General features: G+C 38.3%; 1 protein-coding gene across 1 annotated transcript in view; it reads right to left on the bottom strand.

The window, feature by feature from the left end:
* RPGR (retinitis pigmentosa GTPase regulator) overlaps positions 1 to 26,486 on the bottom strand; it is a 43,017-nt gene extending 16,531 nt beyond the window's left edge. Inside the window, exons 1-7 of the mRNA XM_072848263.1 lie at positions 26,278 to 26,486; positions 22,837 to 22,962; positions 16,160 to 16,252; positions 13,531 to 13,593; positions 11,795 to 11,953; positions 10,147 to 10,296; positions 1,205 to 1,363 (exon numbers count right to left, since the gene is read on the bottom strand). Coding sequence (XP_072704364.1) covers positions 1,205 to 1,363; positions 10,147 to 10,296; positions 11,795 to 11,953; positions 13,531 to 13,593; positions 16,160 to 16,252; positions 22,837 to 22,962; positions 26,278 to 26,353 — 826 coding nt within the window. The 5' untranslated portion in view covers positions 26,354 to 26,486. The remainder of the gene's footprint in view (positions 1 to 1,204; positions 1,364 to 10,146; positions 10,297 to 11,794; positions 11,954 to 13,530; positions 13,594 to 16,159; positions 16,253 to 22,836; positions 22,963 to 26,277) is intronic.
* Positions 26,487 to 26,844: the final 358 nt, after the last annotated feature.

Raw genomic sequence — 26,844 nt, 5'->3', positions numbered from 1 at the left:
TTTAAATCATCTGTGGGCAAAGTCAAATTCCCCTTTCCTGCTTCTATACTACTATAGTTCAGGATAGAACTTGTGGAAATAAAGAACTAGCAATGCTTTGCATATATCTCTTTGAAAAGCTAATTTACCATTGTCATACAACTATTTCATAGTACAGTAATATACACCATATTTCATCTTCCAAGTGCTATACATACAACCCTGTGAACTAATACGTAACAGTTGTACTTGCTGATCTTTATAACTTGTATGATATGTTGAATGTCTGTATCTGTACTAGTTTTATATGTATGCTAAAGATTCTGCTCAAAGTCACAGGCAAATTCTGTATCACAAGAGATATTTAATCCATTTAGGCATCCAGTAGATTGTGCATCTCCATCACTATTAACAGACAGCTACTTGAAAAGTGACTTCCTAAATGCCTTCCTAAATATTCAGGGTCATTTAAATTTACTACAGAATGGAAGCCTTCCTCTAAAATTTCCCCCCTCACACCAATACCACTTTCAAGCTCCTCAGAGTTGCACTAGGAGGTGCTGGCTTGTTACAATTTCAGTAAGAAAGGCACTCAGACTCTGTAAAGTATTTCTTAAAATGCTATTTATTGGAGCTAAGACTATAAAGAAAAAGACGATAGTATCAATAATCTCATGTCCCTTCAGATGCTGGGAATCCTGAGCTGTGTGGAATTGAACAGCCAGTCACAGCATGCTACGCAGATCCCATCCATGGAAGGTTACCCCATTTTGGTCATTTCAGCTCTTATGGGATTTTCTTACAAGCAAAACAACTCCATTCATGTTTATACTGTCACATAAAAAGGACGTTCACATGGGAACTTGCTGCTGAAGTTTTAGATAAAGGCAAGGACATGCAGGTGGTGTAACCACTGGTACGAAGTAGGAGCTGCCGGTAAGCTTCTCTGTTACAATTAGCTGGCGAAGTTTATCCTCCAGCAAAGGGACATGCACAGCACAGGCTTGAACATCAAACTATATGCACAGCACAGCACAGCACAGCACAGCACAGGCCTGCGCTTAGGTTAACTGTTACAAGGATTTCTACCTTCTTGATGTACAGCGGCCTTCCAGTTAGGATCACTACAGCATCTTACATTTCAGTGGGATGTAAATTCTGTAAAGTAAATTGAGTTTACTGAATAAGTTATAGGGCTGTAAAAAAAGCCAGTTAAATTGCATACCTGTCAGCACCACTGTGTGTTCTCCACCACAAGCAACCTTATTAACCTTTTCCATAATTCCCAGTACAGGCTGTGGGACTCTATTGTTCTTCAGCTGTTCAGGCAATAATCCCAGTTTCCCATTCTCAGGTTCTCCAAAAGTATAGAGCTCACCATCTCCTGTGAAAATACAGAACAGAGCAGGATTTCCAGCATGCACTCAGAAGCAAGGATGGGTTGTCAAGACTGCTGCAGACACAAATCAGTAAGACAGAAAAGTGTATGAACATTAAAGGATAACTGAACATATTTGTATAATGTCCACACAGCTGTGCAAAGCAGTCTGCTTTGATGGGACAAGAAGGGGCTAAATTTTAGCCCCCTTCAAGATGAGAACCACAATATTTAGCCTGCAAGGAATCTAGCCAAGGGAAAAACAAATTCATATACATCCTGCTTCTGAGAAGTTATGATTCCCTCTATAATCAGTATTTACATCAACTGAAGTTGCCTGTAAGAATCTCAATTAAAACAGAAAATAATTTTGCATGGAATTTTGATGGAAAATACACACTTTCTTCTTGTAAGATATAGAGAAAAAAAGAAAAAAGCAGAGTAAATTACATGAAACTGTGTGGTCTGCACAGCAAGAAAAGAGCTATATATCCAACAACAGGAATACAGCAGTGGTTCCATAGCAATAACTCCACCAGAATTAAGTTCAAAAAAATACTGAGAGGTCTTTAGAGATCTCTTCCTGTAACTTCTTTCTGATCTTACATAATCATACAAGAAGACCCTTCTCATTCACGCAGACTTTTTAAGAAACCAGTTCAAAAACGGTTCAATCTTAAATTTGGGTAATTCATTTTACTTTCAAGTTTCCTTTGTTTTCTCTTTTCCAATCCCTCCCTTTGCTTTTTCACTGCTATGTAAGTCTGAATTGCCATTCACGACAGCATTCTATATATCCTTCTACCTTTGTTAAAAATGGAACATGTAAAATGTACTTTCCATTGCTATATTTATAATTTACAATTTTACATATATCTTCTACATCTTTTACATTTATCTACATTTTACATTTATCTACATCTTTTTATTACAATTTATCTACATCTACATTTCTGATTTTCCATGCTAAGGGGCCCCCAACTATTCTAAAAGGTCAGAGTGAGGTTTAGGTAGAAAACGTTTCCTTACTGCCAGGAAAGCTTCAAGTTAATAGCTGAGTGTTCTCCACTCCTGAAAAAGATTATCTATGGAGTAGCGTCCTCACAGCATTGTGGCCCACAATCTGAATTTGAAATTACTTACCAAAAAAATCATCATACACTATTATGTAAGAAAAAGTTTGGTTTTTAATCCCAGTTGGATATAACAAAGCACAAGGATAAACAAAACTCTCACATGGAGCTAGTCCAAGATAAAGAAATGTTTAAACTAGTGTAGGAGCTGCCTGCTAAAGGAAATTCAGAGAGAGCTACGGTTGCATAATCAACATAATAACAAACCCCATACGTATGCTCCATTATTAAAGCTCAGTCATCAGAAGCACTCATCTACAGTATTTTTGGAAACATGCAGATTTGTACTTCAGTACAAAATGTACTTTTACTTTCAGAGGGATACATTCAGTATTTTCAGAGGGATACATTTACTGTTCACAAATGTACTTTTACAGCATTTAGAGGCATTACTACTGCATGATGCACAAGTACCTGAGAGATTCTCATTCAAAAGCTATGAATTCCTTGCCAACATGAAAGTTGCGTTAATCTTAAAAATGCTGGTCTTTCCCCACAGACAATGAAAACAGCTGAGCTCAAAGAAAGTTTCAAAGCTGAAGCCTTATTTAGGTGTTCAGAATTCACCATTACAGAAGTCCATCCCCCTCTCCACTGAACACAGGCAGAGCATAAGAAAACAAGCTTATTACTAGTTTTCTGTTAGCCTTTGTGAATATCCCGCCATTTGCATAGCTGCTACATTTGTGGCTTTTTCCTTGCACTTTGTCAGCCAAAACTTAAAATTCGGGAATTTAAGGACAATGACAATGACCAAAAAAATAACCCTACACAGAAACAGGAAATACAGAAGAGCTAAAAGTAAACCTATGAATAAAAATGTAAAGTAGAAAAAATGAAGCTACATATGCATTCTAAAAAGCAAATGAGATTAGTCAAATTATTAAAAACAAGTTAATAAAAATTGAAGGATGTGATTCAAAACGAACTGAAGTTTATTAAAACTTGGGCATACCAAGCGAAGACCGGAAAGGAATTTTATCTTCTTGAATTTTTAATTCTGATTATGAGAAAGTCAAAACTGGTGTCACTAAGAAATGTGTCGTTTTTATTGAATCTTCCTGAACTTTACTCTGGCAATACACTCATTTAAAATTTCCTTTTGCATGAATAAAAAACGAGCAAGAATTTCAGGTTGCAAAACTGCATCTTCATTTTGTATAACTATGGGACAACTAGTTAGTAATACATTTTCATTTAAATCATCTGGTAAATCCAATAGATAAACTAGATTTAAAATGTTTTTCCTGGAAACCTCTCTTGCCAGTGATATGTATTTTTTTTTCTTTGTGGCACTTGGCTCTTGATTACTTTGTGCTAAAGAGTGACTACTGCAGTGGGTGCATAGAACAGAGCAGCACAGACTGTTTTTGCCAGGACCCTCCATCAGAAGGGCTTTGATTCATTCTGAAAATCCTTAAACTACTATGTCTTTTAATAAAGCAGTGCTTCTCCTCCCATCCTCTCAGAGGAAGTAATTCTGGAGCAGTCATGCTGACCTGTGATGTATGTTACCTTTGGTATCCACAGTCCACAATAAGCAAAATAAAATGGTCTAAATTATGATCTATTTTATTCAGAGGAAGCCTGAGGATAGGTTTTCAATGAATTTTAACTATAGGTAGAATCTAAGTATGTCTTTTATGGTGAGTTCATTCAGGACAAAAAAAAAGAGGTTATGCATTTTTAAGATACCTCAGCTTCAAATTAATTTAAATGCATAAATTTATCGGTTAACTTAAAAATTCTGAAAAAAATGTATGACATACTTAAAGAGCAAAAACCATAAAAAGGACTTTTTTTCATAAAAGCCAAATTCTTGCTTTAAATGGAGAATGGGTCCTAAGCCTCAACATAAAGTTGCAACCCAGCACTTACAGCAAAGATTTAGAACCTAACTTTGATGGCACAACATTTATTTGTAAAGCTTACAAGACCTAAGAAATCTAGCCTCTGCCTTAGTCAAACAAACCCCAGACTATTTTATATGGTTTCCATATTTTCCAAGATCACTTCTGCCTCTCACGACACAGATTCTTCAAGTACCATGCTCCTGGGCCAGTAAGGCTAGGAACTGGACTTACTATCTTTACTGAATGCTCTAACTGCACAGAGAGGCAATCAGGGAATGACAATAATACAAACTTACTCAATGTCAAGCTTCCTGCAGGGTTTCACAGGGCTCAGGCTATTAAGAGTAGCCACCCACAATCTATTCACAAAGCTACATTCTCTTCAGCAAGACAATGAAACAGGATAGCCGCTGTATTTCCCAAATATCATCATCAGAGGTGTAACCCCATCCTCCCAGCTGTCCTTATTTTTTCTATCATTCTGACTTTTTTTTTCCTGCACACACAAACTACCCCAATAATATTATAACACTTGATTTAACTGCATGTATCTGTGCAGACATACCTTTGTTGCATTCTTCTACACTTCTTCTCTAAGAAGTGTTTTGCAGTCATTTCAATCTGTCTGTGTTTTTTAAGAAAAGCTGCAGATCACAGCTGCAGAAAAGTATATTTCATTTAATTTCTAAATGATGGACTATGTTTAGGCTTCTCTGTTCAGTTTGATTTTCTGTTTTAATTCTGATCTTTATTCTTATATCTATGTGCAGAAATACTCTGAACAGGCTTCAGCCACTGACACTTTGCAGTTATTTGCAGCAGCATCAATTTTCTATTCTAAAACAGCAGCCCAATTAACAACAAAAAAAATCAACTGCAATGTGAGGCTTTCTGTAACCAAAACATTCTATTGACAAAAAGAGATTTTATTAGGGTTTCTAAGTGAAAAGAAAGGAAAAAACCCAACAACAAAAAGAACCCTGCATTTTTTGGAAGGTAAGTATTGTTTTAATACTCTTGGATCTGCCATATATTACTAGAAACAAGCTGATAAACCCCCAAAAGCACCTGAGAGTTAACTACTTATGCAGTTCCCTTTGAAGAGACCAGCACTTCTTTTTAAACACTACTGCACAGCAAATATTAATCCAATCACAATCTAATTAATAGGATTAAAGATTCAAATGACCAAGCTTCCACTGACTTCCCAAACTAATCAAGTTTATTACATTTTTTAAACTTAATAATCCAGCTAACGAAGATAAACCCATTTATTAAAGCAATTTTTGAATACATTACACATCCCTTTAAGGCAAACTGTAGTCTAAAATCTGTGAAAAATAGCTATCAAGCATAAAAAGAATCCAGTCAAACCCAGATAAATTTTGAGTACAGTATGTGTGCAGTACATCTGCATTTTAAGGACATTCTGTTCACAATGGAACCTGGTTATTTACTTTTCTCCTCTCATGAGAGTCACATTCTCATGTGTTGAACTTTCCCTAATGTGGCATATTTTTTGTATCACTAAACTTTAGGTCACAGGAGTGTGTCAAGGAAATGGGCAAGTGAATATCTTTGCCCCTCAAAGACAAATGAGCATACTGCAGATGACAGAAGATATGACATAGGGCTGGTGGCAAATAAAGGCAGTAGACAAAAGAATTGGATCACTCTACGATCCCTTGAATAAATGAAGGAAAAAAAAAAAAGTATGTATTTATTCAAGACCAAATCAGTTGAAACCACCTCAAAAGCTCGAATTCTGAGCATGGAAGTCTTTGTGGAATGGATGATCTTTAAAACTGGTCCTTAAAAATAATGACAAAATTACATTAAAAAAAGGAATTCAAGGAACCCACAAAGCTCTCTATGAAAAGACATCTTCTCAGTGAGAATCTATCTTGACCTTGCTTATAGTAACAGTTCAGGCAGGGGAAACACCAGAAAAGGTCTAATATATTCAATTCCTTTCTGGCTCCATGAATGTAATTCTGCTTTAGACACCACACTAGTGGTTAGATACATTGGCTTTTCCTGCTCTTCACCTCTTCCAGTGGACAAATGAGCTATATATGCTTGCCAAGCTTAATGCTGTCTGAAAAATTGTCATTGCTACACTCTTTCAGCTCTTTCTTTCTCTGCTGCTTTGTTTGAGACATACCTCTAACATGGGGACCTAACGCCCCAGGTCTGCAAAAAGAAAGGAAAGGAAACAGATACTGGGAAAAAGTCCTAAAGAGGGCTGGAAACTGTAAAGTAAAAACTTCTTTTCAATGGAACTCTTTGAAGAATGCAAAGTGAGAGGAAAAGGGATCAAACAATCATGTTTCAAACATGAAGTGAGTAACTAGACCATATTCCTAATTTGCATATGGAAATGAGCTAGCCATTGCCTGTGCTTGTGCCTAGTCTAAATTTCAGAAGTGTTTTTTATTAAAAATAATTCAGGATATATTCTGTTGTTCTATTCCACAACTACTTTTGGCATCAGTGGGGCCCACGTGTACATGGTAGAATACAGGTGACTGACATATTTAGTAGTTGAATTATCATCTGCAAAGAAGGCATTCTAAAAACCCAAAGTAAGAAAGATGACAAATCATCTTCTTGGAACTACTAGGTAAGAGAAACTTTGGAGGTGGGGGGAGGGTTGTAGAATTGACGTACAAATTCAGATAATCGAATGCTGTGCAATTTCCATAAAACATGCTTTTATCTACCAAAAGTTTGCATCAGGATTCCACTCCACTTTACACTGACATTGCACTTGGCTTTATAGTAGTTAAACACCTTAAAGACAAATGCCTACTAAAAAATCTTTTTAAAACCAGCTGTTTCAAAGAAATAACAACTCTAGTTTAAAAAAAAAAAAGCTGGAATCCATACTTCACCACTTTTTTTCTCAATAGTCTCTTATTAATGAACATCCTGCCCTGGAGAGGGCACTCTGTGACCATACTATGTATTCTAGTATCCTCATTAACCACCTTTTAGTTTTAACCCAGATATATGCCTGTGGTCCTAACAGTTTGCTTAGCCATTATACCACTTATGTCAAATGTAAATACATTAAGAAAGGGAACCATATGGTGTCATGCTCATCAGTTCAGCCTGGCAACATGTATCAAGTCCTACATCCTGCAACTATGTTTTATTATTAAAGATAGTATATTATTTGATGCTTTTTTATGCACAAGTCACGTTTAAAAAGTCAAAATGTAGTAATTCTATAGTATTCTAATAACTGATAAGTTACAGGTGTTGAAAGCTTTCTATTAACAGTGTTTCTCCCATTTCTTCCATAGTAACAGCAACCACAATCTAAAAAAGTTCCTCTGGTATACTTTACTGACGTTGAGGGAATTAATACAGATTATACACTCACCTGAACAGTTCAAATTTCATTTCCGGAAATACAGAACCACCTCTTTTCCAGATGTTTCCTCCAAAAGTATATATTAAAAATAACAGTAATCACTCTAAATTCTAGTATACAAGATGAAACCATACAATAAAAATATATGGAAAACTCCCTGTGCTAGGCAAACTTTTAAACATACTTCAAGGAATAATTCAATGACTAACTGGCAATTCGGGGGAAAAAACTCCTACCCATGTAATATAAATATTCCAAATACTCCACAATTATCTAGTTTGCTACGTTCTACCACCCCTCAGAGGCAGAATACTGAGGATGTGAACCACTGTTCTAAGCCAGTCTAGCAAGTCCTACAGGCAAGTGTTTTCCATAAGTGAAAAAAGAACCCTAATAATACTAAAAGAATCACCTTTTTTTAAGCAAAATCTTTTAACAGCATAGTGCCTTGACTTTCCTCCTAACTAGGCTGTAAGAAAAATAAGGTAACTACATTTGTACTCAAACAAACTCAGCTTGCAGAACTTCCAAATTCATAATTTAATGGCTAACTTCATAGCTAAAATAAAGTGTGACTATGGTACACTTAGATTAAATGCATAAGCTTTGTTTTTAAACACTGTCTGGATATACACTGACACTAGTGCAACAGAAGATCAATTCAGTAAAAGTACCTGGATATCCAACACTAAATTTCTATGGTAGTTAAAGTATCAGTCAAATAAAACTGTCAGCAAGGGCCCAAAGGAAAATAACAAAAAAATATTTCTTCTTTCACCACAAAAGAGGCCTTCCACGTGTCAGTAGTTTCAGCGAGATAGATTGAAGCCCAGTTTGTGCTGGATTTGCAGATACTAAAGCTGAAAATTAAGATTTTCCATCTCATGCCCAGGCCTGTTTAAACAGTAAGGGGTTCAACAACTCCCCATTTTTACAGGTGATAACCAATTCATCTTCTTATTAATATTTTAAGAGGCTCCATTTCTCTTACCCAGCTGCTACCCTAATCCTTTTGTCTCATCCCCCTCCATTAAAAGTTTCCACTTCCTTAGAGCACCTGGCACACAGTGTTCTCTCCTTGCTCTTAGATGCTTGTCCTCAACCCTTCTTCTAATGAGAGCTTTTGTCACATCCCACTGCAGTCTTGTCAGAGCTTCAGCTCTTGGCTCCAAGGCAGAAATACACACCTTCTTACTATATCCTTGAAGTAAGGATCTTTTTTTTTTTTTCCCATTTATTTCAAGTTCAGGAAGCTGTAGATTTCCTAACGGGTGCTGAGCTCCTGATCAGCCAGAGGCACTTCATTCATTTACTGTAATGAAGCATCTGTAATAAAAGTTGCACACTACCAGAGCAACACCTAATTAGTATTTGTCCACCATAAGAAGAGTGGTGGACAACTTCTCTCTTCACAGAAAGAGTTAATAGCATATTCTCAGAGACCTATATAGATATTGTATGTGGAAAAGTAACATTTATCAAGTAACCTGAGAAAAGTATCTGATGGAATAGTTCCTGCATACCCATTAAAAGCTTTACAATCAAAACTATTGATCCTTTGAAATCCTTAATTACTCTGAGGGGACTAAACTCTAAAGCTTAATAAAGTAGATCTATATGGCTGACAGGAATTCATGTCTGCTCATATATAATACCATCAGCACTGACTGATAAATTCACCCATATTGGCATTATTAAAAAATGAGTGGCATCATCACTTTGGAAACCAACAGAAAGGTGGGAAGAGAGAGGTGGAAAGCAACAGAGGGATGGGTTGGTTTGGAAATGACTGTAGTGTATGCTTCTCCTCATATCGTACACTGCCTGTTTAACTGACTTAAAAACTTAAAATTTAAGACATAGCATCAAACTTCGATAACAATCTTGCATTGCTAGCAAATTAGATTAATTTTTCCTCAAAACATAGGAAGGCCATTCAATATTTATATTTCTAGTGAAGATGAAGATGATTATTTGATCATCACAAAAAAGTGAATAATCTCAAGAAAAGTTGGATTACTGAAACCATAATACTAATCCACAACATTTGTCATAACCTTCATAAAAATAAAGTGTGGTAAGACAGTCATTCTTTCTAATATACTTTTGCACAACAATGTGAAAATGCAGAAAATTAACTGCAGTTAATTTGTTAATTCAACAATACTATACAATTATATAGTAGTTTACATACAAGTTTCCCAAATAAATAATTTAGGACCACATTTTAGAGAACTGGTCTCTGGTAAAATCTCCCAATGTGACACAAAACTGCATAAATGACTTTCTGCCACATGGCAGTTTTTAGCAACTATGGCATATCTAGTTTCAAAAGTAATGAATGCCTCATTAGCTACCTTTACAAAGACAACAATTTGAGAACCACTGACTTGTCTCCACTAACTGCTATTCCCATTCTCTTACCTGTTATCAAGGCAGAGTGATAATATCCACAGGATATAGAGGAAACCGGTTTTCCAACATCCACTTGACAAGGGACGCTGACGCAGGCTTCATCAGCCAAGCCAATCTGACCTTCCGAATTGTCACCCCACACAAAAAGCTGCCCATCCTCTAAAATGAAGACACAGAGAGTTAACTGATTTAAAACCAAAACTAATAAAAAGTTAATCTAGCCATTTAAGAGCATTTCATAAACTCTGTGTATGATACTACTAGATGTCATGATCTCAGGGACATAAAATGGTATTTAGCACAATGAAACAAAACAGCCTGAAGTAAGAGGGTATCCCTTAAGCTTCTCAAAAGTGACACAGAACACTTAGTCATCAACTGATGTTAGACCATAAAAAGCAACAGGAAAAGTACTATGTAAAAACATTCCTTCAAAAAGAGGAAGATTGAGTGTGTAAGACAATTCAGTTGCCAGAGGTCAGCATGAAAATATTACGGTGAATTTAAGGCATCTTCTCATTTCTAGTAGCAAGTCACCACTTTCTCATTCTTCCAAACTTATTCTTTGTTCTGACTTCAGTACACATCTCACTTATTCTTGCCTTATCTTTCAGTTCTCTTCACAGGTGATTATATTGCCCAGCTTCATTTTGTTTTCCTTAAACTATCACAATAGCTGTTCCAGGGTTATTAAGACCAGCCTCTGTTGACACAGAGACCAATGGCAGCAGTAAAAAACAAAAAAAGGTAGGGAACAACATGAAAAATCTCTAGATTTTTCTAGAAGAGATGAGATCTTCTCTCTGCATATTTCTCATTGGTGGGAAATAAGTTGTGAATAAAAAAAGGTACCATCTACAGTGCTACTGAGATGCTGTTGGGAACTAAAATCATTCAAAGTTGACTTATAAATCTCAGGAGAATGTTAGCAATTGTCACAAAAAAATACAAACCAAACGAGCAGGCTAGCATCTCTCTCGTACACTTGTACACTCTCTGTCATGTTCGGAAATGACAGCCTCAATAACTTAACCTAAACATGTACAGAAACAACTGCTTTATAGCAAAACTTGAGAAATTACATTATAGGGTAATAAAGGACCACCCATCCAATGGCTGGAAGTATTATAACTGTGTGGACTTCAACACGTTGCAATTGTATAATTCTGCCATCGGAGAAATAGGCCTCTTTCAGAGTTAGTAATGACACAGCTGTGTGGCCTGTACCAGCAGACCAAAATAGTTGCAGTAAGAACTGGAATTAGAGAAACTTAGTTTTCCTAAGATTCATGTTTTGTAGCTGGCTTCCCTGCGAAATGAACTGAAGATTTTTCCTGTTTTGAGGGTACTCATACTGTCTTTCCTCTGTAAGGATTCCTACTAAACTAGTACAAGTTGAGCTCCCACTGCGGGCCATCGCTCATGGAAAAGGTCTACTTTCACAAAAACTGTAGGAAGTTAATGAGACTGCCACCCCTTACCAGATTGTGTTGAAATAGGCAATTGGCTATCAAAAAATGACTATGGTTACTAGGGAAAGAAGACAGGGAGGCATAGAAAATACACCCACATATGCAGACAGAATGCTGGAATAAACGTTTCCCTGGAACACCGGGCTGGACACACATAAATAGATTTTCTTAGTGATTGCTCTTACCAGTTACTGCTGCTGAGGTGTATGATCCAGCTGCTAGCTGTTTAATCTTGTGCTGGTTGGTAAAAAAACTAATTAAATGAAATGTGGTCCTTTCCTCTGTGTCACCTAATCCCAGCTGGCCTTCACTGTTACCTCCAGCGGCATACACATTTCCTTTTTCTGCATACAGAAAAGCACATGTAATACACAGAATGAAGACATTCTCACCAGTGGTAAAAAGTCAGAGAAACTGGAGCAAGTCATTTAATTTTTGATGGAAAAACATTACAGAAAAGTTGGGGTCTCCTGCCCTGAAATAGCCTTGAGTTGACATTAGCAGTTTCTGTTATAGCTAGCAAGGAGGCTTTCCTGCACACACGTGGATCAGAACTTTCTGAAGGCCCTACATGTACTTAGACTGTGTTTCCCAACATTCTGGAGACTGATCTAAAAAGTAAATATAATTTGAAGTTCTGCAAGAGTTCTGAGAAAATGACTACTAGTAGCCCTGGCAGCCAGGAGACGCTCCTTCCCCAAATAATGTATATTTTAAGATAAAGCAGGAGGAAAATGGCGAATGATGTCACAGGCAAGAAAACTGAAGTCTTATTAGTACAAAAATTAAAGAGATGCATAACTTGATAGTTTTTAATACTGTGAATGAAATATATTTTTGCTTAGGTTTTTATTAGAAATATTTTACTCATTTTAATATTTAAATCACTGATGATTTAATTAACTAGGTCTTTATTTTGTTTTAGAATCTTAAAATTGAAGTTAAAGCAGATGATTGATATCTTCAACTTAAGAGAACTTTAAGATTTATATTTTTAATTCTAGTATATTTTACATCTAAAGTGCTCATCTATGATGAAAAAGATAAAGCCCATTAATAACACAAATCCAGACACAAATGTGATAAGCAACTGACATACAATTTATAAATGGTCCTTGCTATATAAATGGCCACAAATTATCTAGCCAGCGTGTACACTAAAAGTGACTAATATTTACCCTCTGCAGTCTTGCATACTCAACTGTTATTAAAATGTTCTGTTTTATTCTAATAGTCTTATTTACAGTGCTCGGGGTCTCCACATATATAAACCTCCTAATAATCAAACAATCCTCTTTATATCATTACTGCAAGCTAAAGGATTGCAACCACAAAGATGGCTATTCCATTACATAAATTTTAGAAGCATGACAAGAATTTGCATCGATTCTCTGTACACTAACATTTTATTTTTTAGTTTAAATTTACAGTTTATTTATTTATAGCTTAATAAAGCAACTTGTCATTGAAATAGCAACTACCATGTCTAACCAAAATGCAAAAAAATTTGAAGACTTGAAAATATTCAGTTCTACTATATTTACTCAAATATATAATTTCACACTAGTAAAGATAAATTATTTGTCAAAGGTAAATTTGAGTACAGATATATAAAAAACACAAATATACCTTTACAGGGCTTAAACTAAATATTGATAATTGTTAAGCACACCTCAAAAGCCAGCAAGAAATTTTTTCATCTGTCTGTTGCTAGCAAACTCCTATATAACATTATTTTATAAATGCATTGGATCAGAATAAATCAAGCATTCAAAGAACTGGATATCAAAACCCCAAGTTTTAACAGTCCCATTTTCATTTATTTTTCCTTCCTCAACACTCCTGGGGTTCCTAATGTAATTTTGCATGAAAGCAAAGGAAGAAATCTATCTTTAATATGTATATAATATAGGTTACATACCTGTGTAAACTAAAGTGTGGTTTCTTCCACAAACAGCAAGTTTTGTTTTTTCTGGTTTTAAAGCTATGAATTAAAGCCAAAGGGGGGGGAAAAGTTACAAACAAGCTAATAGCTGGTTCAACAACAAAATGTTCTATGCTCTAGAGGGAGCTCTGATTTTTTTCATATTTTTACCAACAGAATTATTACAAGATTTGTTGCCCAAGAATCTAGCACATGACTTATTAAATCAGGATTCCCCCAAGACAAGAAAACAGATATAGACCTTAAAAACTTATAGCTGACACTCAGGTTAACTTGATGATGGCTACTTCATCCCAATGCCACATTCCCCAGAATTTACCATTTATGGGATATGCCTCAAAGAATATATCAAGTTGCAGGACAAAACGCATGCTTGAAGCTGTCTTCAGTTTTCATTAACAGTACTATTCTTAACTCCCTCTTACGCTTTTCCCACTATCTTAGATCTTTAAAATCACACCTTCATATCTTTTGTCTTATCATCTCTATCTTCCTTCGTTATGCACAGCTACCTTTTTTGCTAGACTTTTACTCTGCACTGCCCTCTTATTGATCACTAAACTCAATTGCTAAGGACAGCCCTATCTGGACTAGTGCCTAGAATTTTTGCATATACCATCCTGTCTCAATTTCAGCTCAATTACCACCCACCCATTGCATGTACTTCTCTGCAGTCTGGTCACTGTGAAAGACTGGGAACGTATGCGAGAGGAGTCAAGAGTTATTTTGGTGGGAAAGAGAGAATACAGAAGTGCCTTTTCTCCCATGGCAAGTGCACTCCATTTCAGAAACAGAGGAAAAAAATCTCACTGACTTTTACATCCTCTCTCCAATTACTGATCGTTGCCAACAATTTATCTTCTCTCAGCCATGTCCATGTGCCCTATACAACGCTCTTAAAACAGCATTATTTTTACCTAATATATCTTTAATTGCTTTTCCACTGCCCTAGTCCAAGACAAAGCAAACAACCATTATCCCTTTCACAAACCCTTTTTCAGTCCTTCCAAATCAACTTTCATCAGCTCCATAACATTCAGATTAAAATCCCTTCTACCTTCTACCAAGTCACCGAATAAATCTATCTACCTAAGCATGAACTGTCTCTGGTCTATCACACAGACACAAACATAAATTGTCCAAATCAGGTTCCTGCCTATCCTATGCAACACCTACCACTGCCACCAGGCTGGAACCATAACACTTCCAATGTTGGCTTCTTCCTGCTGCTTTATATCCCAAAACTCTGCCTCTGACTTCAGAGATGATCTTAATCAGCTCTTCAGAAGCCTGTGCTCCCTAACCTTCCTCCCACTTAGGATAATCAATTGTATTTGATAAGCCATGCTATATTTACAACATTGCTGGCAATTTTTCATAACCAGTTTCATTAGTCTCTAGTCAAGTCCCAGAAGATAATTTTCTCAAAAAACATGCAGCCACAACCATTTGGCTCCAAGCAGAAACTGAAATGTGTCCTTGCAACCCCATTCCCAATGCCAGGTGATGACTGAAAGCTCGTAAGAAAAGCTCCAGGACTTTCTCCTGCTGCCTACTGCCGAGAGAAGAAAGATACCCCCCTTGTGACTTTTTTCAATGGATGCCAGGTCTGGTTTGAATTGCTGTCATCTTCTCTTCGCTTTTTATTCTCCATTGCAATTTGACAGTAAAAACAAAACTTGACACCCAATCCATTTAAGCCAAGGTAAGAATCAATCTCTCACATGGCTGACAGAAGATGTGAATCTGAGAGGAGCTGCATTCTCCCTCTGAAGTGAAATAGAGAGAGGAGCAGATAAAGGACAGTAGAATAAATTAAATCAGGAAGAAAAGAGTTTGAACAAGCAGGATCATTTGTTTTTAACAATAAGATAACAGATCGATCTGCTGGCAGAAAGGATGAGGATAAACATTTAATGGTGAAAAGAAATGTGTGAATGGGATAGATCTGACGACGTAAGTAAGGGGATAAGGAAAAAGTATTGACTTAGTTTTGTTTGACAAGATAAAACTGGCTAGGAAAGATCCAGAAGATAACAGTGCAATGAAAACATTTTACAACACATGAAAGAATACAGGCATTTATTTTACTGCTTCATACAAATATATTAACATTTATGCCCCCTCAGGCACTTCTTATACTTGCTAAAAATGTAGCAGTACTTGTAGAAAGTTCCTGATAGATTTTTTCATTTATAAAGGTGCTAAGACAAAAGTGATATGAAGGTTACACAATGCTATTGGAACTCTGATTTCTAACGCATAGACAGCACTGCAGAGACCGAGCATCTGATTAATGTCTTTGCAGTCACAATGAAGATGTGGTTTGTCCGAAAAGACAAATATTACATAAAATGAGAGTCCTCAAAAAAGACAGGATTCTATGTATCTAAAGTAGTCTTCAGACGCAAAAGGACCCAGAATCTGGAACTGTTGGAAAATCAATCAGGGATCCTTTTAAGCTACCTTTATGAGCTTGTGCAGTAATATGCTACACATGAGAAGTAAAGAAGGCAGAATCAGTTATTTTGGAACTGCATCTTATAAAGTACCTTTTCACAAGGGTCTCCTTTCAAAAAGACAAAAAAAGAAAAATTAAACAAACCTTTAACACACGTTGGTTTGCTCACAGTGTTCTTTGATCCTAGTCCTAATTGGCCCCAGTTGTTACTGCCGAACATATATAGTTTACCATTCCCTGAAAAAAAAATGCACAGTCAGAATCCATACAAGTGTTTGAATACCTCATACAAGACAAGATGGTCATTCACACACTATGCTATTTATTACTTTCTTTTTAATGTAAGGTTTAAGATTAGGCAATCAATACTTAAGTGTAAACAATAATTAATGTCCTTGTGATTTTTCAGTACAAAAGTAGTCATTGCATTGTTTCAGTAAGAAATCCCCAGCCCGAAGAAGGGACAAAAAGCAGAACAAACATCCTCTCCTTTAATTACAGCACAGATAAAGTGCTCTTCAGAACATAAAATGTTGTACTCTTGAACAGACCCTGCAGTTCAGAAACCACAGTATCTATAGGCCCACTTATAAAATAACAGCATGTTTAACTGAGAACCCACATCTTTTACCCCAAAGACAGGAATGAATAATGCAGCTATATAATTAATACAAATACAATTTTGTAATATTCAGCTTATTTTATTGTTTGGGGGGGGCTATTTCTTTTACTGCTAAATGCCTTCTCTTAAAATGATTTATAAATTTGCACTTCTACAGAACATAGCTTCTGATAAATTTTCAAATGTGTTCACAAATTGTATTAATTTGTTACTCTGCATATAAAGAAGGAATGCATAAAACCACCATGCAGTCAGGGAGTTTTGTAAACCTAAATGCAAACATTAGATTACAAATCTTCAGCAGGAGCAATGCTAGAATTGTATTTCGGAAACTGGTATGACATGTCATTGAACTTGCAGGTTTGACCATTACAAACAATGAACTGTTGTAATTCTGAATAACCAGTGGTTTTTTAAGAGGATGGTATATGAACAGATGAAACTTTTGTCATCAGGCATGCAAATTGGGCAGCCAAAACTGACTACTGACAATACCTTGAAATCAATTAATTTAATTTGATTTCATTTTTTAATCTATTACCTTTTGTAAAGCTGTGAAGTTCACACCCAAAGATAAAACCCTTGTTCCAACATAAATCTTTGCAAAACAATAGAAACTGATTTGTCAAAAAAAAAACCCTTTTACAACTGTTAAAAGGAGCTTGTTTACTTCTGATGAAGGTCAGCAAAGCTTTGTGAGTTAGACTCCATCACAAGGCTGTCAGGTAAATAAACTTTGTCACCCTAGCCGTCAACAATTATCACATGATGCAACGCATAAACAGCAATTCCACATAATAATGCCAAAATATTATGGCTGTTTGTATTTCAGTAGTGTAGGTTCCCAGTGAAGGTTCTGAATGTGATTTACAGAGACTTGGAAATATGATATTGGAATGTTTAAAACGTAACAAAAATACTTTCTCTGTTAAGAAAAAATCCATTTATTTTCTTATATATAACCACATAGTTAAAAAACCAAACAACAAACCAAACTACCAACAACTAACAATAACTAGTATCTACAGTCCCAATCAAATTGTTAGATTTGACAATTTTTGGAACATGGGGCTAAGTGTCAATATTATATCTTCCCAAGAAAGCTGGAAGGGAAGAAAGTCTGAGGTCAAGTCTATGCTCATGGTGTTTTACTAATAGCATTTATATCATCATCCCAATTTTGATAACGCAATCACTTCAAAACACATGCAGAGCTCTCTGCCACTAAGAGCAAAATGCACCTTAACAGAAAGAATTTTTATTAGCATATGGCATCCTATATTGGTATATGCTTCCTTGTATCCTTGGTTTATACTTTTTAACTGCCTTTGTAAGACAGTAGTACTCCAGTGGGAATATGATGCCAAGCTGCCGTAATTCAATTTAAGCACATTCTCTTTTATCCATTCAAAATTCCAACAGGTCATGCTTTTCATCCTATAATCTGCTGTTTCTTATACCAGTCTTTAAATTCTCAGGCATTGCTTTGTAAGTCAAGGAGCTTAATAGATGAGAGGAATTTTTTTACATTCTTTTGCAACTGAGTAACAGCCTTTTATAATTTCAGGCTTCCAACACTTAGCAGTGTAACAGAAAATGAGTAAACTGGGAAGCAGGTAATTCAGACAGCGAATGAAAACTAACAGGCACTACAGAGGAACCTAAACAAATGCCTGTAATGAAGCAACATTTCTGGGTCTGTACAGCAAATCAGGTTTTGGAACAGGCATGATGCAATCTAAGCTGGCCAGGAAACATGACAGAATTTTGCATGCAAAAGGCCCTATTTTCATAATTGCATACTGAGATCTCTCCAGTCATCACCACAGATGCACTGAAGTGAGAACTAATTCAACAGCAAATAAATAGGCAAGGATGATATTTCAAAACTTTGCAAATTCAGATTGCTCTTGTCTTTTTGCTTCCACTTTGGTGCTGACAGACAGAGATTATGGCCATCTCCCATCTGGAATGGCTAGCAGAAGACAGGTCCGGCAGAGTGAGATTATGACTCTGGGCAGCAGAAGGGAAACAAGAGGATATAAAGGGACTACTAGGACTGTTTTGGTGATGAAAACATACTTCCAACACCAGTCTCCACCTTCATCCTCATGCAAGACTGGAGTATTTCTTCAAAGTATGTGTGCATTGGCTTATCACCAGCAGATGTTTCACCAACATTAATTCAGGGCTATTAGGGAAGCCACAAGACGCTTACATCTTTAGGAACAGAGGATTTTGAGAGACATTTCAGGAAGAGAGTGTTTCCTAACAGTACCGTTCTCATAGGAGTAGCTGCTACCCCAGCTGTGATTCCTGGGAACGTGCTCCCCTGGTTCATGAAGCGCTACTAAAGGCATTCATTCAGCAGCTGGGAAATGCCAGCTGAAATCCTCAACACGCTTCATGATAACAGCAGGCAGCCAAGTATTCCCCTCACCTATGTTTAAAGGTACGTTTTACATATTCCCCCTCTTGCTTTCTAAATTATATTAGTGTGGGAGGAAAATAAAATGGGGAGACAATGTTCAGACTTCGAGCATTTATTACAAGATTCTATTGAGAAGCTATATCTGAAGAAAACTTAAAAGGTAATATTTTGAATGGAGTATTATATGCCAGGCACCATGATTTTTTGTATTTATTTGTGCTATTTTGTGAATAAACTATGTTAACCGTTCACTTAAAATTAATATACAATTCAAATACATCTCATGAAAATGGGAATGACATCAGTTTTGTTAGGCAAGTCACACGGTATTGTCAAAATAAAAGCTTTATTGAGCAATAAGAACAGTCATGCTTAGGACATTTAGCATCACACAAACAAAAACAGCGCAGTAGGTTGCCTGCTCCTACACATATCAAAGATGAACACAAACATGTACTAATCTTTCTCATTTTCCCCTTGCAGCTGATGTAAAAGATACTGTGCCATGTTCTGATGGTCTGCTGGTAGGCAGAAAGATTAGCAAGAATCTGGTGTCCAAAGACCTGGAGAGATTCCAAGGTCTCTTTGGTGTAAATTGTTGAACATTTAATGCCTTATAAAACTTGAAATTATGAGCATACTATCTTGTTGTGGTTCCATATGCACCTCTTTTCACTCCTACTTTTACACTTGATAACTTCTTTCTTTCCTTCTACCCTCTTGCATTGGGGGCTTCAATTCTCTCCAGAGCTGAGTTCAGAAAATGTGTCTTCCGTCATCACCATTTTCCCCCTTGTGAACAGGATCAGTCTCTTTGATCAAATGTGGGCAAGCTGCCTAGGATACTCTAATCAAGGCAAATAAACAATAAGACAGCTGTTAACTTTAAGAGTTTTGTAGAAAATAAAATTAATAGAAAGGTACTGGGAGGAGATTCTTAAAAATATGCGTAATGTCACTTATTTCACACCAGCTCCCAACAGGATGAATAAATTGCTTTCCAAAGCCTGCAGTTATAAAAGATGCAGGGAGTGGACTGTCAGTATTCTTGGACCAAAAAATACAGAAATGGGGCAAGAAACATTATCAAACATATTACAAGTGATGCTGGAAGATATACTGCTCATGACTGCGTTAAAGACCTAAAGAAGACAACCGCTTAAAAGAATTCCTGCTTGAACATTTTAATGAAGACTGTGCTAAAGGTAGAGAGCAAATGAATAAAGAGACACAAATTTCAATCCCAAACTCCAAAACTGGAGGAGGAAATGTTTCTCCAACTAGCTCGGCAAGCCAAGTCAAAGTCAGCAAGTAACTATCACTGGTCCTTTCTATTCCAACATACAGGCACAGTATGTAAATAAAATTTTGGACTCTAACTCCTGACCTAGAAAGCCAAAGAACAGCATGTTTTATATTTACTTTACACTTTTCCTCCTAAAGTCATATGGGAATATTGATGCTGGGTTAGATTAAAGAAGTATTTGAAAATTTCTGAATATTTTGTTTGAATGCTAAATATTAGTTCCTGTACGTTTTCTTCATTTGCATTCAGTTAAGATTCAGTGCTAGATGTAGCTGTCTCTCCTGCCCAAAATCAGCTTTAAGGAATGTTTTCTATCAGTTTGGGTGATTGTTTTTCTTATGATTGTTGAGATCAGTAAAACTGATATATTTCTATCAGATTTGAATCTACCTCATATTCCCACTGTCCTCTACATACATAGGTCCCATTACCTCTTTCAGGGGGTGGGAAAAAAAGGAGGGGGGAAATTTGTGACCTGTAAATAAAGACTGAAAATAAAATGAAGCATGCATTAACACACACCTGCTTGAGATACTTTTCCTTCCTCAGTGATGTTTGTCTTATCTCTTCCAGGTCAGGTTCAGCTGGATTTCAAGAAGCTCCTGGTTTCCCACAAGGTCTGTACCCTTCTCAGTAAATTCATTATCGGCATGCACTTCTGGAGCTTTTATTCCAGGTGGTACTGCAGTTCAATGTCATTCACCAAGGGCTGTAATTCCACTGTATCATCCAACTCCATCTAACAGCAGAAATGTGCGGTGCACGCGGGCATGCACAGGTGTGAAGAACAAATGAGGGACAAAGATTTTCTGTTTCCCTTCTTCACTTTTTTGTACAACTCTTGTGGTTTCTCTACCTTTGCTCGTTGCTGATCAGTATTTTACCCTCACTTTTGCCTCTACTTTACAATGTCCCAAAAAAACCTTTTGGTACCCAAGAAATTTTATACTCATGCTTCTACAGCTCCTTCTCTTCAAAAGCTTTGAGAAAATAAAGATCTGATTACCTAGAAGTTTCCCTGGTGATGTATCTGCACACTACAACAGCAAAAGCCAGCTACAGAGACATTTTTGAATCATGCTGTATATATTAAAATAACAGGGAGAACGGGAGATAGAAGAGAAACGGTGCTGCATGCAAACCTATGCAAGTTGAGTTCTTCAAAAGCTTTATCTAAGTGGCCACTATTACAGTGACATGAGAATTAGGGGATTGTTGCTGACTAGGGTAACAGTGCTGGCACAGGCATATGCTGGGGGAACTCTAGGAGGCAATTTAAATTGACTAGTCTAAACTGAGAATTATACTGGTGTTATTTCAAACTGGGTGTGGGCATATGAAAGGATATATAAAAAAAAAATTTTCAAAAGGAAAATTTCACAGTGCCCCCACATTCTGATTAATTTTATGCAACAGGCAATTTAATAGAACTGGTTCAGTCCAAGAAAAAGTGTCAAGTTTTGTTCAAAACACAAACTATTCATGGATAATTCATCTTCTGTGAAGTTAGGCTTGAAAAATTCATCGTATAATTTCAATTCAAGATGTTCTGCAGTCCATGAAATCTATACTCTTCTTTTCGCATGCCTGGAATTGTTCATTCTAAAAATCCAGCATCTTCAAGTTTGCTTGGGGACATAGCAAGAAACCCTCAAGAAATTATTTAATGAGCAATGACCAATTGGGCATTGATGAGGAATAAATACATTCCAATTTAAAAAAAGTCCTGAAAATATGCATATAAATTTCATAACAACAAAGTCTTATTATCTATCAGCAGTTGATTGTCAATACAACTGACACGTGCTTAACAACAAAAGAGTAGTCCCTTCCACCTAAAATAAATTGAACATGTTCTTCAATGAGTATTGCTTCCATCATTTCAAAGAAATGAAAATGAACATAAATACTGCTCACTTTATTGCATCTGAGCTTCTTTGAATGCTTTTGCAATTTAATTCTGATTTTAGTAGGATTTTCTGAAGTTTATTGAGTTGCTCTTTTGAGGGTTATTTTCAGTTGACAGTTAACAGTAATTCAAATCTAAATTTCAGAGATACAATTTTATCCATTTTTTCAGGCAGATTCCTAGTGAACTTGTTGACTGTGTTCAACAGATAGTTTACTTCCATAATAGAAACCTCTACATTTAAGATTGCCTACTAAATACTATCAGATTCACAGGAAACATTCAAGCTGAACAAAGTCATGCTTACTTTAAATCCAGTGTGATGCATTCAGTTATTATCAGTTCACTCGTGACAGTTCTCGGGCATGTCTTGTGAAAACCTTCAGCGACCTCACACTAATTTCAAAGGCATCCAATAGCCCCCACAGAAGAGTACCCTCTCCTCTCCACAACCCCATTTGATATATTACCTCAGGATTCAAATGAGAATCATAACTTTCCAAGCTGTCCAAATATATAACCTTTCATCGTATACTCCATTTCCAATACTGACCTGTAACAATAGCGGTATGTTCATCTCCACATGATATATGTACAGGCTTGTCATTTTTGAACCAAAACTTGCTAGGAATATCTTCTGCAAATTTGCTTTTTCCAAATGTGAAAACAGCACCTGATTCTAAAACACAAAAAGACAATGTCAACTTTAGTGAAAACAAATTTTGCCTCATACATTTTGAAATAGTAATTTCCTATTAATTCGATAGCACATTTTAGTTTCCCATCTTTCTCTTTTTTTAAAAGATGGCTGAAACATTTTCTTCTATTCTGTTTCACCAAGACTACTTCATTTCCAGGTTTACATTTTAGTCCTTCTGATTCTTCTTAGTCTCCATGAATTTCCCAATAGAATACGTACTGTTGCTGGTATATTGTGTTCTGAGGATACTGTATTGGGTTTGTGTGGCAAGGTTTTGGTAGCGGGGTGGGCTACAGGGGTGGCTTCTGTGAGGAGCTGCTAGAAGCTTCCTCTATGTCCGATAAAGCCAGTGCCAGCCGGCTCCAAGATGGACCCGCTGCTGGCCAAAGCTGAGCCCATCAGCAATGGTGGTAGTGCCTCTGTGATAACATATTTAAGAAGGAGGGAAAAACTGCTGCACACCAGCAGCCAGGACAGAGAGGAGTGAGAATACCCGAGAGAAACAACTATAGTTGTTCACATAAAGGTCAGTGAAGAAGGAGGGGGAGGAGGTGCTCCAGGTGCTGGAGCAGAGATTCCCCTGCAGCCCGTGGTGAAGACCATGGTGAGGCAGGCTGTCCCCCTGCAGCCCATGGAGGTCCATGGTGGAGCAGATATCCACCTGCAGCCCATGGACAACCCCACAACGGAGCAGGTGGATGTGCCCAAAGGAGGTTGTGACCCCATGGGAAGCCCACACTGGAGCAGGCTCCTGGCAGGACCTGTGGACACATGGAGAGAGGAGCCCACGATGGAACAGGTTTGCTGGCAGGACTTGTGACCCCGTGGGGGACCCACGCTGGAGCAGCCTGTTCCTGCACCCCATGGAAGGGACCCACGCTGGAGCAGTTCGTGAAGAACTGCAGCCCGTGGAAAGGACCCACTTGGAGAAGTTAATGGAAGACTGTCTCCCATGGGAGGGACCCCACGCTGGAGCAGGGGAAGAGTGTGAGGAGGAAGGAGCGGCAGAGACAACGTGTGATGAACTGACCACAACCCCCATTCCCCGTCCCCCTGTGCCGCTCGGGGGGAGGAGGTAGAGAAATTGGGAGTGAAGTTGAGCCCAGAAAGAAGGGAGGGGTGGGGGAAAGATTTGGTTTTATTTCTCTTTACTCTACTCTGACTTTTGATTGGCAATAAATTAAATTAATTTCCTTGAGTTGAGTCTGTTTTGCCCTGTTTTGAGTCTAATTGCTGAGTGATCTCCCTGTCCTTATCTCGATCCATGAGCCTTTCGTTATATTTTTCTCTCCCTGTCCAGTTGAGGAGGGGGAGTGACAGAGCGGCTTGGTGGGCACCTGGCGTCCAGCCAAGGTCAACCTACCACAAATACAATAATTTATTTTAAAGTACACTAATGTACTTTATCACTACCCTGTAAGAAAAACTACTAGGTGCATAAAAGAAAGAAAAAAGAACTCTGAATAACTGCCCCCAGAAAGTAAAATAAAAAGCTCATCCTGAAAGCAGGCCGAGACAGAGTTCTCACTTACGTTTATACTTGAATTCAAACAGGTTTTCCAAATTGAATTAGAGAGAGAGACACACACACACTGTAAAGAGGTAATAGGCTCCAAACTGACCACTCTTCCTCACTCACCTGAAAAGATACATGTGCTCTAAAAATGGCCCCCTAAAATCAAAACTCTTAGCCTTCAAAACATGGGTTGGCACAACCGTCTTTGATCATAAGACTATGATCTAAAAAACTCAAACAAAACCACCCCCCAAAAAAATCCAGACAACTCTTCCACCCTTGTAATATGTTGAGTTTTCTCAATTCTTCCTACTTTCCAGAGTGTCAGCATTGTTGTTTTAAAATATAAAACATTAACTATTCATTCACCTTTTGGTCAAGCATGTGGCTTGACACAGCAAATATTAATTCTACAGGAAAATAAATGACCTCACAAGTGAAATAATTTGCCAAAAGCCATGCAGACAATGTGGCAAAGCAAAATTAGACCTCCTATTTTAAAATGTCAAAACTTGTGGTTTAAGCATAAAAGCATTATTTGGAAAAGAAAACAAGCAAAGAAAAAAACAAACCTTTTCTTTGCAGACTTTCTGTTAACGTGTAAGCTATGATAGCACAAATACACACAGTAACATTAGACTGCTTCCGTAAAATTATATATAATTTGATAGTAACATTGTTTCATTGAAAATACACTGAGATGTTTCATTCTCATCAATACTCTGCACCCCAGCTCCAAACCCCAAAGTTCTCTCTTAAACTGTAAATTTGATATTCATTTTGAAATGATTCTTTAATGCACAAGTTTCCCATATTTGCAAATGATGTTATTTTATGTACCATGTTCAGCAGACATGTATAGAATTGTATGTACTACCTCTCTAGATGTGTTTCACTGTTTTATTAAAAACAAGCCTTTGTGTGGTCAAATTTAAAGAAAGGGTTGAGTTTTTCTCATTTTGCACAGACACACCTACAACCATAGACATACTAAAAGGCATCTGAAAACATGATTTTGTTTTAAATCTCCAGCCAGCCGGCCACGCTGCATATTTGAGCATGCTTACAGTGATGTCTCTGGCACTTGTGCCAAAGTGGAGCTCTCTGGTTCATTTCTTTTTTCTTTCAGAAGCTTTAACATGAAAAAAATACATATATTCTTAACTCAAGGTATACAAGAAACAAACAATTTAATTCACAAATGTCATTCGTGTCTCATTACTTTCACAACTGAAACCTAAGCCGTCAGTTTGGAAATTAGATCCTACCAATCCAGAAAATTAAATCCCACAGACCATAAATGAGGTTTTTGCTGTCTGGGCACAGAGCAAATGTTTAAAAATTACCATAGGTCAAACCACGGACCAAAACTAGTTTATTAACTGGAAAAAACTGTCTGCTTAACACTGCACCACTATACCATGCCGGTTACGACAGCAAGGTTGCCCCCGTCTAATCTCTGACGTCAGCGTACGTATTTCTCCCCAGACGCCGGAAGACCCCGGCCTGAGCCGGCGGCCCGCAGCCCGCCGCCGCGCCGCGGGGCACCCGCTCTCGCAGGCCGGAGGGAGCCGGACACGGCCGAGAAGTGCAGAGCGGGGCGACCAGGGGCCGCGGCCGCACGCCGGGGCCGGGAGGCGGCCGTTGGGCCGCCGGTGATGGCGCCCAGCGCCGCCGTGGTGGGGGAAGCGGGCAGGGACCGCCACAGGCGGGCGAGGTCCCCCCACCCGGCCCGCCGCACGCAGCTCCGTGCCCCGTGAGGGGCCGGCACCACTCACCGGGCACCGGCAGCTCGTCCTCCTCGGCGGGCTCGGCCATGGCAGCTCGCGGCGGGCGGCCGCCCCCGCGCCCCATGCACCGCGGCGCCGGGCTGCCGGAAGTAAACAGAGGCCCTGCCACGGGCAACGGCCATAGAGAGCGGCGCGGCGCCTCCCAGCCCGCCGCCGGGAGGAGGCCCGGCCTGGGGCTGGCGGTGGGGGGGAGCGCCCCCTGGCGGCCGGCGGTGGGGCTGGCGGCGGCGCGGGGCGGGCACCGGGGGCCTGCTGTTCTCGCCCCGCCATCTTACCGTTCCGCTGAGCTGCTGGCGGTCTGTCGGTGCCTCCGCATGAACGGGGAGCACAAAGCGGCCACGGCACGCCAGGCGGGGGCTCACGGGTGCTGAAAGGAGGGAAGAATCACCTCCCTTGAATGCCCCTTGCGAGTCTCATCTCCAGCAGAGCTTTGCTTTCCTGACGCCGTCCTGACGTGCCTGGGCATCCTTTCTGTGTCCCTCCTCTGCCCCTGCCCCCGGCTCCTGAAGCAGCCATCTCGTACCTGAGCTCCCTGCTTAGCCAAGCCAGGCTCCT

The sequence above is a fragment of the Ciconia boyciana genome, chromosome 1 (genome assembly GCF_034638445.1).
Source record: "Ciconia boyciana chromosome 1, ASM3463844v1, whole genome shotgun sequence".
NCBI classification, from domain to species: Eukaryota; Metazoa; Chordata; class Aves; order Ciconiiformes; family Ciconiidae; genus Ciconia; species Ciconia boyciana.
Note: the sequence above shows the minus strand (reverse complement) of the source record. Positions and strands in the feature narration are given on the sequence as shown.